The sequence below is a fragment of the Hemitrygon akajei genome, chromosome 2, assembly GCF_048418815.1.
Source record: "Hemitrygon akajei chromosome 2, sHemAka1.3, whole genome shotgun sequence".
NCBI classification, from domain to species: domain Eukaryota; kingdom Metazoa; phylum Chordata; class Chondrichthyes; order Myliobatiformes; family Dasyatidae; genus Hemitrygon; species Hemitrygon akajei.
Genome location: NC_133125.1, coordinates 1262523 through 1274575, shown reverse-complemented (window position 1 = coordinate 1274575; position 12053 = coordinate 1262523). Strand labels below are relative to the sequence as shown.

At 44.0% G+C, this 12053-nt stretch overlaps 1 protein-coding gene across 4 annotated transcripts in view; it reads left to right on the top strand.

The window, feature by feature from the left end:
• The first annotated feature begins 378 nt into the window (after positions 1–378).
• Positions 379–12053, top strand: part of LOC140738586 (UDP-glucuronosyltransferase 2A2-like) — a 101039-nt gene continuing 89364 nt past the window's right edge. The window contains exon 1 of one of the 4 annotated variants that reach the window (XM_073066100.1): positions 379–1197. In XM_073066100.1, coding sequence (XP_072922201.1) covers positions 504–1197 — 694 coding nt within the window. In that variant the 5' untranslated portion in view covers positions 379–503. Of the gene's footprint in view, positions 1210–12053 lie in introns of all 4 variants that reach the window. The other 3 variants (XM_073066078.1, XM_073066089.1, XM_073066068.1) reach the window with 3 other exon arrangements.

Sequence of the window (12053 nt, the reverse complement as noted above, 5' to 3'; positions counted from 1 at the left end):
TTCCCCAAAGCAAACGTTTCAGATCAGACGTTACCCAAAGAGGCAGAGAAGACCTCCCCAGAGACTTGAGGTATAACTGGGTCTTGGACCAAAAGTAAAAAGTTAAAAAAAGGCTTGTTATGATTTGATATTATTAAGCTACTTCGTTATAATTTGTAAACAAATGGTAGGCGTTTGTATGTTAAGAGTAAACATATTTGTTTAGCATAGTGCCCCAGTTAAAAAACAGTTGATACTCTATTAAAATAAAAGGGGAGGAGTGTACCGTCTAACCGATATTAGAATAAGGAACTACTTTATGTTTTAGTAAAACGTCGTTGCATGCGCTATTAGGCGCGTATGGCTCTATATATGTGTGTGTAAAAGTTCGGACTCTTCCTGGAAAAGAACCATGAAATTTAGTTCCTGTCTCCAGCGTTTCTGTTAATAAATTAGTTGTGTAAACAGGCCACTTACACAACCAGGTGACCAGAACTTCAGCTGGGAGCCGTTGCTTGGACACGATGCAACTCGGGCTCCTGTTTCTGCTCTTGTTTTTTTACCAGCGGGCAGCTCCCGAAAACGTACTGATTTGGCCGGCGGAGGGAAGCCACTGGATCAATGTAAAATTTATCATCAATGAACTGATCGCCCGGGGTCACAATGTCACGGTGGCTGAACATTCAGCTGCAATTGTCGTCAACTCCTCCGAGCCCTCACCCGTACGGTTTGAAGTAATTCAGGTTCCGTTTACCACAGAGGATTACGAGGCCTTTTTGAATGAATTGATAGACTTCTGGATAAACGAGAAGCCTTCCCTGTCCTACTGGGCTGCCTACAGAAAATTTTCAAAGCAGATGGAAAATGCGTTTAAATTGTCTCGAGAGGTCTGTGACGGGGTATTAAAGAATGACAAACTGATGCAGAGACTGCGGGAGTCTGCGTTCAAAGTGTTGTTGAGTGATCCTATCCATTTCTGTGGGGATCTTCTGGCCGTGAAGCTCGGCATTCCTTTTATCTTCAGTCTGAGATTTTCCCCGGGGTTTGCTGTGGAGAAACACTGCGGACAGATGCCTGCTCCTCCTTCTTACGTACCGACTTTTTTGTCGGAGTTTTCAGATAAGATGTCTTTTCCGGAGAGAATTCAGAATGTGTTTTACACATTTATGTACCAGTGGATAGCTGATGGAATGTGGTCCCGTTGGAATTCGTATTACAGTGAGATTTTAGGTAAGGATTCCGTTTTCTCCTGATAAATGGCATAAATACAACTGTACAACTTTACACAACCTTACGTTACCATACGATCATACGGCGTAGGAGCTGAATTAAGATATTCCACCTATTGAGTCAGCACTTCTATTCAGTAATGGCTTCGTGAGTAAGCGTTTGGCACGGACTAGAAGGGCTGAGATGGCCTGTTTCCGTGTTGTAATTGTTAAATGGCTTATATGTTTTATTATCTCTACACAATTTTCTTGTTTTCTCCCAGTAACCTTTGACGCCCTGACCAATCAAGAACCTATAAACTTTTTCTTTAAGTATACGCAATTATTCGGTCTCCACAGCCGTCTGCGCCAGTGAATTCCATAAATTCACCTCCCTCTGGCTAAAGAAATCCTTCCCCATCTCTGTTCTAAAAGGACATCCTTGAATTCTGGTACCAGAGTCTTCCTCTAGAGGAAATATCCTCACCACATCTTCACTCCCCATTTAGAAATGGCAGAGCAGACTCAATGGGCCAAGTGACCTAATTCTGCTTATTTCTCCAATGAATTTGAGTAGTTTTGTAAGCCAGCTTTCTGTCTATCATGTGTCTTGGAATCATTCTCAGTAATCTAGTGCAACATCTTCCAAAGCAGTGAAGTCAAGCAAAATGGGCGATAGTTTCTTTCTACTGTCTCCCTCCCTTCAAAGTTCAAAGTTAATTTTTATCTAAGTATATATATATATATATATATATGTACACACGCAACCCTGAGATTAATTTTCTTGTGGGCATACTCAATAAATCCACAATAGAATAATAACTATAACAGAATCAATGAAAGACCGCACCAACTTGGGCATTCAGCCAGCATGCAATGATAAAAAACAGTGCAAATACAAGAAGAAAGAAACAATAAAAACTTATTAGCTTTCCGAACACTTTCTCCTTAGAATTAGTGACTACACTCACTTCTGCGCCCCCCCCCCCCGACAATTTTGCATTTATGGCATGCTATTGGTGTCCTCCACAGTGAAGGAGTCAAGAATTCACCAGTCTCTGCCTTAACTATATGTAAACACTTGGCCTCCCTGTGGCAATGAATTCCTCAGATTTCCATCTCTTTATTTAAAGACATTGTTTCTCATCCCCATTCTAAAAGGATGCCACTCTATTTTCAGGCTGTGTCCTCTGGTCTTCGACTCTCCCACTAGAGGAAACATATTCTCCACATCCACTCTATCAAGGACTTTACCATACAATAAGGTTTCTATGAAGTCACCCCTCATTCTTCTGAATTCTAGTGAATACAGGCCCAGAGCCATCAAATGCTCTTCAAATGATGAGCCATTCAATTCTACAATCATTTTTGTGAGCCTCCTTAGAAACTCTCCAGTGTGACCACATTCTTTGAAAGGGTCCAAAAGCTGCTCACAATACTCTAGGTAAGGCCTCTTCAGTGCTTTATAAAGCCTCAACATTACATCCTTGCTTTTATATTCTAGTCCTTCTGAAAAAAATGCTAACATTGCATTTGCCTTCCTCACCACAGACTCAACCTGCAAATCAACCTTCAGGGAATCTTGCACAAGGACTCCCAAGTCTGATTGTGCAGCATTTCTGGCACATGTTGACCGGTACCTCCTGAGTGCAAGGGGGATAGATGGGGCTGAATTTGTCAGGTGTGTTCAAGAAGGATACCTGACACAGTATGTGGACCAGCCGACGAGAGGAGAGTCTATACTGGATCTAGTTCTGGGTAATGAACCTGGTCAGGGGACAGGCCTCTTGGTGGGGGAGCATTTTGGTGAGACTGACCACAACTCCCTTAGCTTCCGCATAGCTATGTAAAGGGATAAAATCAGACAAAATGGTAAAGTGCTTAACTGGGGAAGGTCTACTTTGAAGGAATGTGGCAGGAACTAGCGAGAGTAAATTGGAAACAGATGTTCAAAGGGGAAAGCACAGAAGTAATGTGGGAGAAGTTAAGGGACCACTTGAGCTGGGTTCAGGATAGGTTTGTCCCACTGAGGCAAGGAAAAAGTGGTAAGAAAAGGCAACAGTGGCTGACGAAACATGTGAGCCAACTTGTCAAGAGGAAAAAGGAAGCATGTGTTAGATATATTTTTGAATGACATGATAGAATTCTGGACAAACGAGAAGCCTTTCCTGTCCCACTGGGGTGCCTACAGAAAATTTTCAAAGATCATGGAAAATGAGACCAAAGTGATGCGAGAGGTCTGTGACGGGGTATTAAAGAATGACAAACTGATAGAGACTGTGGGAGTCTGCGTTTAAAGTGTTGTTGAGTGATCCTGTCCATTTCTGTGGGGATCTTCTGGCCGTGAAGCTCGGCATTCCTTTTATCTTCAGTCTGAGATTTTCCCCGGGGTTTGCTGTGGAGAGACACTGCGGACAGATGCCTGCTCCTCCTTCCTACGTACCGACTTCTTTGTCGGAGTTTTCAGATTAGATGTCTTTTCCGGAGAGAATTCAGAATGTGTTTTACACATTTATGTACCAGTGGATAGTTGAAGAAATGTGGTCCGGTTGGAATTGGTCTTAGACTCTCCCACCAAAGGAAACATATTCTCCACATCCACTCTATCAAGGACTTTTACCATACAGTAAGGTTTCTGTGAAGTCACCCCTCATTTTTCTGAATTCCAGTGAATACAGGTCCAGAGCCATCAAATGCTCTTCAAATGACGAGCCATTCAATTCTGCAATCATTTTTGTGAACCTCCTTAGAAACTCTCCAGTGTGACCACATTCTTTCAAAGGGTCCAAAAACTGCTCACAATACTCTAGGTAAGGCCTCTTCAGTGCTTTATAAAGCCTCAACATTACATCCTTGTTTTTATATTCTAGTCCTTCTGAAAAACATGCTAACATTCTATTTGCCTTCCTCACCACAGACTCAACCTGCAAATCAACCTTTAGGGAATCTTGCACAAGGACTCCCAAGTCTGATTGTGCAGCATTTCTGGCTCATGTTGACTGGTACCTCCTGAGTGCAAGGGGGATAGATAGGGCTGAATTTGTCAGGTGTGTTCAAGTATATGTTCAAGTATGTGTGTTCAAGTGTGTTCACAATATGTATATAAGTCTACAAGAGGAGAGGCTGTACTTGATCTGGTATTGGAAAATGAACCTGGTTAGTTGTCACATCTCTCAGTGGGAGGCCATTTTGGAGATAGTGATCACAATTCTATCTCCATAACATTGGAGAGGGATAGGAAAGCATTTAATTGGAGTAAGGGGAAATATGAAGCTATCATAAATCGGGAACAGATGTTCTCAGGGAAATGTACAGCAGAAATGTGGCAAATGTGCAGGAGATATTTGTGTGGCGTTCTGCATAGGGATGTTCCAGTCAGACAGGGAAAGGATGCTAGGGTCCGGGAACCGTGGTGTACAAAGGCTGTTGAAAAACTAGTCAACAAGAAAAGCTTACAAAAGGTTCAAAAAACTAGGAAATGATAGATATCTGGAAGATTATGAATCTCGCAGGAAGTAGCTTGAGAATGAAGTTAGGAGAGCCAGAATGGGCCATGAGAAGGCCTTGATGAGCAGGATTAAGGAAAACCCCAAGGCGTTCTACAAATATGTGAAGAGCAAGAGAATAAGACATGAGAGGATAGGACCAATCAAGTGTGACATTGGAAAATAGCAGAAATACTTAATGAATACTTTGCTTCAGCATTCACTACGGAAAAGGATCTTGGCAATTGTAGGGATGACTTACAGTGGAATGAAAAACTTGAGCATATAGACATTAAGAAAGAGGATGTGCTGGAGCTTTTGGAAAGCATCAAGTTGGATAAGTTGCTTTTAAGAGACTCCTGGATAGGTACTTGGAGCTTAGAAAAATAGTGGGCTATGGGTAACGCTTGGTAATTTCTAAAGTAAGTACATATTCGGCACAGCATTGTGGGCTGAAGGACCTGTATTGTGCTGTAGGTTTTCTATGTTTCTATGTTTCTAATTCTGGCCAACTCCTTACATGTGCCTCTGTAATTCCCTTTACTCAACTGTAATACTGATACATCTGACTTTAGCTTTTCCTTCTCAAATTTCAGGGTGAATTCAATCATATTCTATTTATTTCCTTAAAGGTTCTTCACCTTAAGCTCTCTAATCAATTCTGGTTCATTGCACAAGACGTAATCCTGAATACCTGAACCTTTAGTGGGTTCAACCATGAGCTGCTCTAAAAAGCTATCGCAGAGGAATTCTAGAAACTCCCCTTCTTGGGATCCAGCACTAACCCGACTTCCCCAATCTACCTGCATATTGAAACCCCCAGGACTATTGTAACATTGCTCTTTTTGCATGCATTTTCTATCTCCCATTGTAATTTGTAGACCACATCACACTTCTGTTTGGAGGTCTGTATGTCTCTCATTAGAGCCTTTTTATCTTTGCTGTTCCTTAGAACTATCCACAAGTCTAAACATAAACCAGGAAATTATAGGCCTGTGAGTCTGACATCATTGGGGGAAAGTTATTGGAAGGTATTCCGAGGAACTGGCTATACAAATATTCAGATAGACATGGACTGATTAGGGATAGCCAGCATGACTTTGTGCATGTCGGGTCATGTCTAACCAATCTTATGCAGTTTTTAGAGGACAAACATGTGGAAATCTGCAGATGCTGGAAATTCAAACAACACACACAAAATGCTGGTGGACGGCAGCAGGCCAGGCATCATCTATAGGGAGAAGCGTTGTCGACGTTTCAGGCCTAGGGAGAAAGAAAGGGGGAGGGGAGCACCAGAGGGAGATGGAGAACAGGCAGAGTGATGGGCAGAGAGAGAAAGAAAAAAAAAGGGGGGGAAAACCAAATATATGAAATAAAGAAACGATGAATGGACAAGGGAGTCGCGTAGGGAGCGATCTCTGCATAAAGCAGAAAGGAGGGTGCGGGAAAGATGTGCTTGGTAGTGGGATCCCGTTGGAGGTGCGGAATTTACGGAGAATTATATGTTGGACCTGGAGGCTGGTGGGGTGGTAGGTGAGGACAAGGGGGACCCTATCCCGATGGGGTGGAGGGCGGATGGGGTGAGGGCAGATGTGCGGGAAATGGGAGAGATGCATTTGAGAGCAGAGTTGATGGGGGACATCACGTGATGACGTAGGATCGAGACGCAGGGACCCAGCTCTCCCGTAAAAAGTTAATAAATTAATGTTTAAATGAAGAAAAGTTAGTCAATATTTTCTAAAAGTTACTTATAAACGACTCCGGACTGTGTCAAGCTATGCCTCAAGGAAGGAAGATGAAGAAAACTAATACCGGGAAGACTACGCAAGTTGGAACAAGAACAAGGCCCACGTCTACCGAGGAACCGCGGTCTCAGGTACATTATATCACCGGCGATACGGAACAGGAGACTGTGGCAACATTGGCCACAGGAAAAAGACCATCGTGAGCTGCGCAAACGCGAAGGATGGAGCATGCGCAAACGGGAGCAACAAGAACTACAAAGCCCAGCTACCACTGCAACTGAAAGTGATAGCGAATCGGAGGGAGAGTCAAATCTCTCGGAAGGATCAGCTGAAGAAGGAGATAAAAGTCCTTCTAGAAATATAGAGAGCAGAGCTGATGATGGAAGAAGGGAAGCCCCTTCGTTTAAAAAAGGAAGACATCTCCTTCATCCTGGAATGAAAAGCCTCATCCTGAGAGCAGATGCGGTGGAGACAGAGGAATTGTGAGAAGGGGATAGGCTTTTTGCAAGAGACAGGGTGGGAAGAGGAATAGTCCAGGTAGCTGTGAGAGTCTGTAGGCTTATAGTAGATATCAGTAGATAAGCCGTCTCCAGAGATGGAGACAGAAAGATCAAGAAAGGGGAGGGAGGTGTCAGAAATAGACCAGGTAAATTTGAAGGCAGGGCGAAAGTTGGAGGCAAAGTTAATGAAGTCAGCGAGCTCAGCAAGCGTGCAGGAGGCAGCACCAATGCAGTTGTCGATGTAGCGTAGGAAAAGAGGGGGACAGATACCCGTATAGACTTGGAACATGGACTGTTCCACAAAGCCGAAAAAAAGGCAGGCATAACTGGGAGCCATGCGGGTGCCCATGGCTACACCTTTGGTTTGGAGGAAGTGGGAGGAGCCAAAGGAAAAATTATTGAAAGTAAGAACCAATTCCGCTAGATGGAGGAGAGTGGTGGTAGAGGGGAATTAGTTAGGTCTGGAATCCAAAAAGCGGAGAGCTTTGAGACCTTCCTGGTGGGGGATGGAGGTATATAGGGACTGGACGTCTATGGTGAAAGTAAGGTGGTGGGGGCCAGGGAACTTAAAATCATTGAAAAAAATTCAAAGCGTGAGAAGTGTCACAAACATAGGTGGGAAGGGATTGGACAAGGGGGGATAAAACAGAGTCAAGGTATGCAGAAATGAGTTTGGTGGGGCAGGAGCAAGCTGAGAGAATGGGTCTACCTGGACAGGCAGGTTTGTGGATCTTGGGTAGGGGGTAGAAACGATAAATGCGGGGGTGTGGGAACTTTGAGGTTGGTGGCAGTGGATGGGAGATCCCCAGAGCTGATAAGGTTGGTGATGGTATAGGAGACAGTGGCCTGGTGCTCCTTAGTGGGGTCATGATCAAGGGGTAAATAACAGGAATGTTCAAGAGTAAATAAGAGAGTTGTTGCTTTTTTTTTCTTTCTCTGCCCATCACTCTGCCTGTTCTCCATGTCCCTCTGGTGCTCCCCTTCCCCTTTCTTTCTCCCTAGGCGTCCCGTCCCATGATCCTTTACCTTCTCCAGCTCTGTATCCCTTTTGCCAATCACCTTTCTGACTCTCAGCTTCACTCCATCTCCTCCAGTCTTCTCCTATCATTTAGCATTTTCCCCTCCCCCTCCTACTTTCAAATCTCTTACTTTCTTTCCTTTCAGTTAGTCCCGACGAAGGGTCTCAGCCCGAAACATCGATAGCGCTTCTCCCTGTAGATGCTGCCTGGCCTGCTGCGTTCCACCAGCATTTTGTGTGAGATTTTAGAGGAATTTACCAGGAAAATGGATGAAGGCAAGGCAGTGGATCTTGCCTCCATAGACTTTAGCAAGGCATTTGACAAGGCCCCGCATGGGAGGTTGGTCAAAAATGTTTAGTCACTCGGCATTCAAGATGAGGTAGTAAATTGGATTTGACATTGGCTTTGTGGGAGAAACCAGAGAGTGCTGGTAGAGGAATGCCTCTCTGACCAGAGGTCTGTGACTAGTTCTGTGCCGCAGGGATCAGAGCTGGGTCTGTTGTTGTTTATCATCTATATCAATGATCTGAATGATAATTAACTGGATCAGCAAATTTGCAGATGACACCAAGATTGGGACTGTAGTGAACAGTGAGGAAGGCTATTATGGCTGGCAGAAGGATCTAATTCAGCTGGAAAAATGGACTGAGAAATGGCAGATGGAACTTAATTCATAAAAATGTGAGTTTTGTACTTCGATTACACCAACCATGGTAGGTCTTACACAGAGAAAGGATTGTGGTAGAACAAAAGGGATATGGGAATACAGGCCCAGACTTGGTTGAAAGTGGCATCACAGATAGATAGGGTTGTAAAGAAATCTTTTGGCATGTTGGTTTTCATAAATCAATGCATGGAGTGCAGGAGATGAAATGTTAAGCTGAAGCTTTATAAGATGTAGGTGAGGCCTAATTTGCAGTATTATGTGTAGTTTTGGTCACCTACCTAGGTGATGTAAACAAGTTTGAAATAATAAAGATAGATAAAATTTAGAAGGATGTTGCCTGGTGAGGAGGACCTGAGTTATAAAGAAAGATTGAATAGGTTGTACAGAGAGGAAATTAAAAACCTGGTGGCATGGCGTGAGGACAATAACCTATCCCTCAACGTCAGTAAGACGAAGGAATTGGTTATCACGAGGAAATCTGCAGATGCTGGAAATTCAAACAACAACACACACAAAATGCTGGTGGAACACAGCAGGCCAGGCAGCATCTATAGGGAGAAGCGCTGTCGACATTTCGGGCCGAGACCCTTCGTCAGGACTAACCGAAAGGAAAGATAGTAAGAGTTATGAAAGTAGTGGGGGGAGGGGGAAATGCGAAATGATAGGAGAAGACCGGAGGGGGTGGGATGAAGCTAAGAGCTGGAAAGGTGATTGGAGAAAGTGATACAGAGCTGGAGAAGGGAAAGGATCATGGGACGGGAGGCCTCAGGAGAAAGAAAGGGGGGGTGGGGGAGCACCAGAGGGAGATGAAGAACAGGCAAACAACTAAATATGTCAGGGATGGGGTAAGGAGGGGAGGAAGGGCATTAACAGAAGTTAGAGAAGTCAATGTTCATGCCATCAGGTTGGAGGCTACCCAGCCGGTATATAAGGTGAAGGAATTGGTTGTTGACTTCAGAAGCAGCAGCGGACCACACAACCCCATCTACATCGTTGGTACGCAGGTGGAACAGGTCAAAAGCTTTAACTTCCTCGGGGTGAATATCACAAATGACCTGACTTGGTCTAACCAAGCAGAGTCCACTGCCAAGAAGGCCCACCAGCGCCTTTACTTCCTGAGAAAGCTGAAGAAATTTGGCCTGTCCCCTAAAATCCTCACTAATTTTTATAGGTGCACCGTAGAAAGGATTCTTCTAGGGTGCATCACAACCTGGTATGGAAATTGTCCTGTCCAAGACTGGAAGAAGCTGCAGAAGATCGTGAACATAGCCCAGCACATCACATAAACCAATCTTCCATCCTCGGACTCACTTTATACCACACGCTGTCAGAGCAGTGCTGCCAGGATAATCAAAGACAAGACCCACCCAGCCAACACACTTTTTGTCCCACTTCCCTCTGGAAGAAGGTTCAGGAGCATGAAGATTTGTACGGCCAGATTTGGCAACAGCTTCTTTCCACTGTGATAAGACTGCTGAACAGATCCTGACCCGGATCTGGGCCGTACCTTCCAAGTATCTGGACCTGACTTGCACTACCTTACTTCCCCTTTGCTATTTTCTAATTATGATTTATAATTTAAATTTTTTATTGTATTTATTTCGATTTGTATTTCAGGGAGCGTGAAGCGCAGAAACAAATATCACTGTGATGATTGTATGTTCTTGTATCAATTGTTTGGTGACAATAAAGTAAAGTAAAAGGATAATATAACTTAGAACATCGAAGATTTGAGAGATTTGATAGAGGTATACAAAATTATGAGGGGTATAGATAGGGTATGTGCAAGCATGCTTTTCCACTGAGGTTGGGTGGAACCACAACCAAAGGTCATGGGTTAAGGGTGAAAGTTAAAAAGTTTAAGGGATCATGAGGGGAAGCTTCTTCACTTAGACTAGAGGGATATGACAGTGTGGAATGAACTGCCTGCACAAGTGGTGCATGCAAACTCAATTTCAATGTTTATGAGAGGTTTGGATAGGTACATAGAACATAGAACATAAAACATAGAAAACCTACACACAACACAGGCCCTTTGACCCACAAAATTGTGCTGAACATGCCCCTACCTTAGAAATTAGTAGGCTTACCCATAGCCCTCTATTTTTCTAAGCTCCATGTACCTATCCAAAAGTCTCTTAAAAGACCCTATTATATCCACTTCCACCACCATTGCTGGCAGCCCATTCCACATTACTCACCACTCTCTGAGTAAAAAACTTACCCCTGGCATCTCCTCTGTACCTACACCCCAGCACCTTAAACCTGTGTCCTGTTGTAGCAACCATTTCAGCCCTGGAAAAAAGCCTCTGACTATCCACACGATCAATGCCTCTCATCATCTTATACACCTCTGTCAGGTCACCTCTCATCCTCCGTTGCTCCAAGGAGAAAAGGACGAGTTCACTCAACCTTTTCTCATAAGGCATGCTCCCCAATCCAGGCAACATCCTTGTAAATCTCCTCTGCACCCTTTCTATGGTTTCCACATCCTTCCTGTAGTGAGGCGACTAGAAATGAGCACAATACTCCAAGTGGGGTCTGACCAGGGTCCTATGAAGATGCAACATTACCTCACGGCTCCTAAATTGAATTCCACGATTGATGAAGGCCAATACATCGTATGCCTTCTTAACTACAGAGTCAACCTGTGCAGCTGCTTTGAGCATCCTATGGACTCGGACCCCAAGATCCCTCTGATCCTCCACACTGCCAAAAGTCTTACCATTATTACTATATTCTGCCTTCATATTTGACCTACCAAACTGAGCCACTTCACACTTATCTGGGTTAAACTCCATCTGCCACTTCTCAGCCCAGTTTTGCATCCTATCAATGTCCCGCTGTAACCTCAGACAGCTGTCCACATTATCCACAACACCTCCAACCTTTGTGTTATCAGCAAACTTACAAAACCATCCCTCCACTTATTTATCCAAGTCATTTATAAAAATCACGAAGAGCAAGGGTCGCAGAACAGATCTCTGAGGCACTCCACCGGTGACTGACCTCCATGCAGAATATGACCCATCTACAACCACTCTTTGCCTACTGTGGGCAAGCCAGTTCTGAATCCACAAAGCAATGTCTTTTTGGTTCCCATGCCTCCTTACTTTCTCAATAAGCTGTGCATGGGGTACCTTGTCAAATGCCTTGCTGAAATCCATATACACTACATCTGCTGCTCTTCCTTCATCAATGTCTTAGTCACATCCTCAACAACTTCAATCAGGCTCGTAAGGCACAACCTGCCTTTGATAAAGTCATGCTGGCTATTCCTAATCATATTATGACTCTCCAAATGTTTATAAATCCTGCCTCTCAGGATCTTCTCCAACAGCCTGTTACAGTTGTCCAACACTATGTCCCAGTCTCCCTATTACAGTTGTCGAACATCATGTCCCGATCATCCTGTTATGTTTGTCCAATACTATGTCCCCATCACCCTGT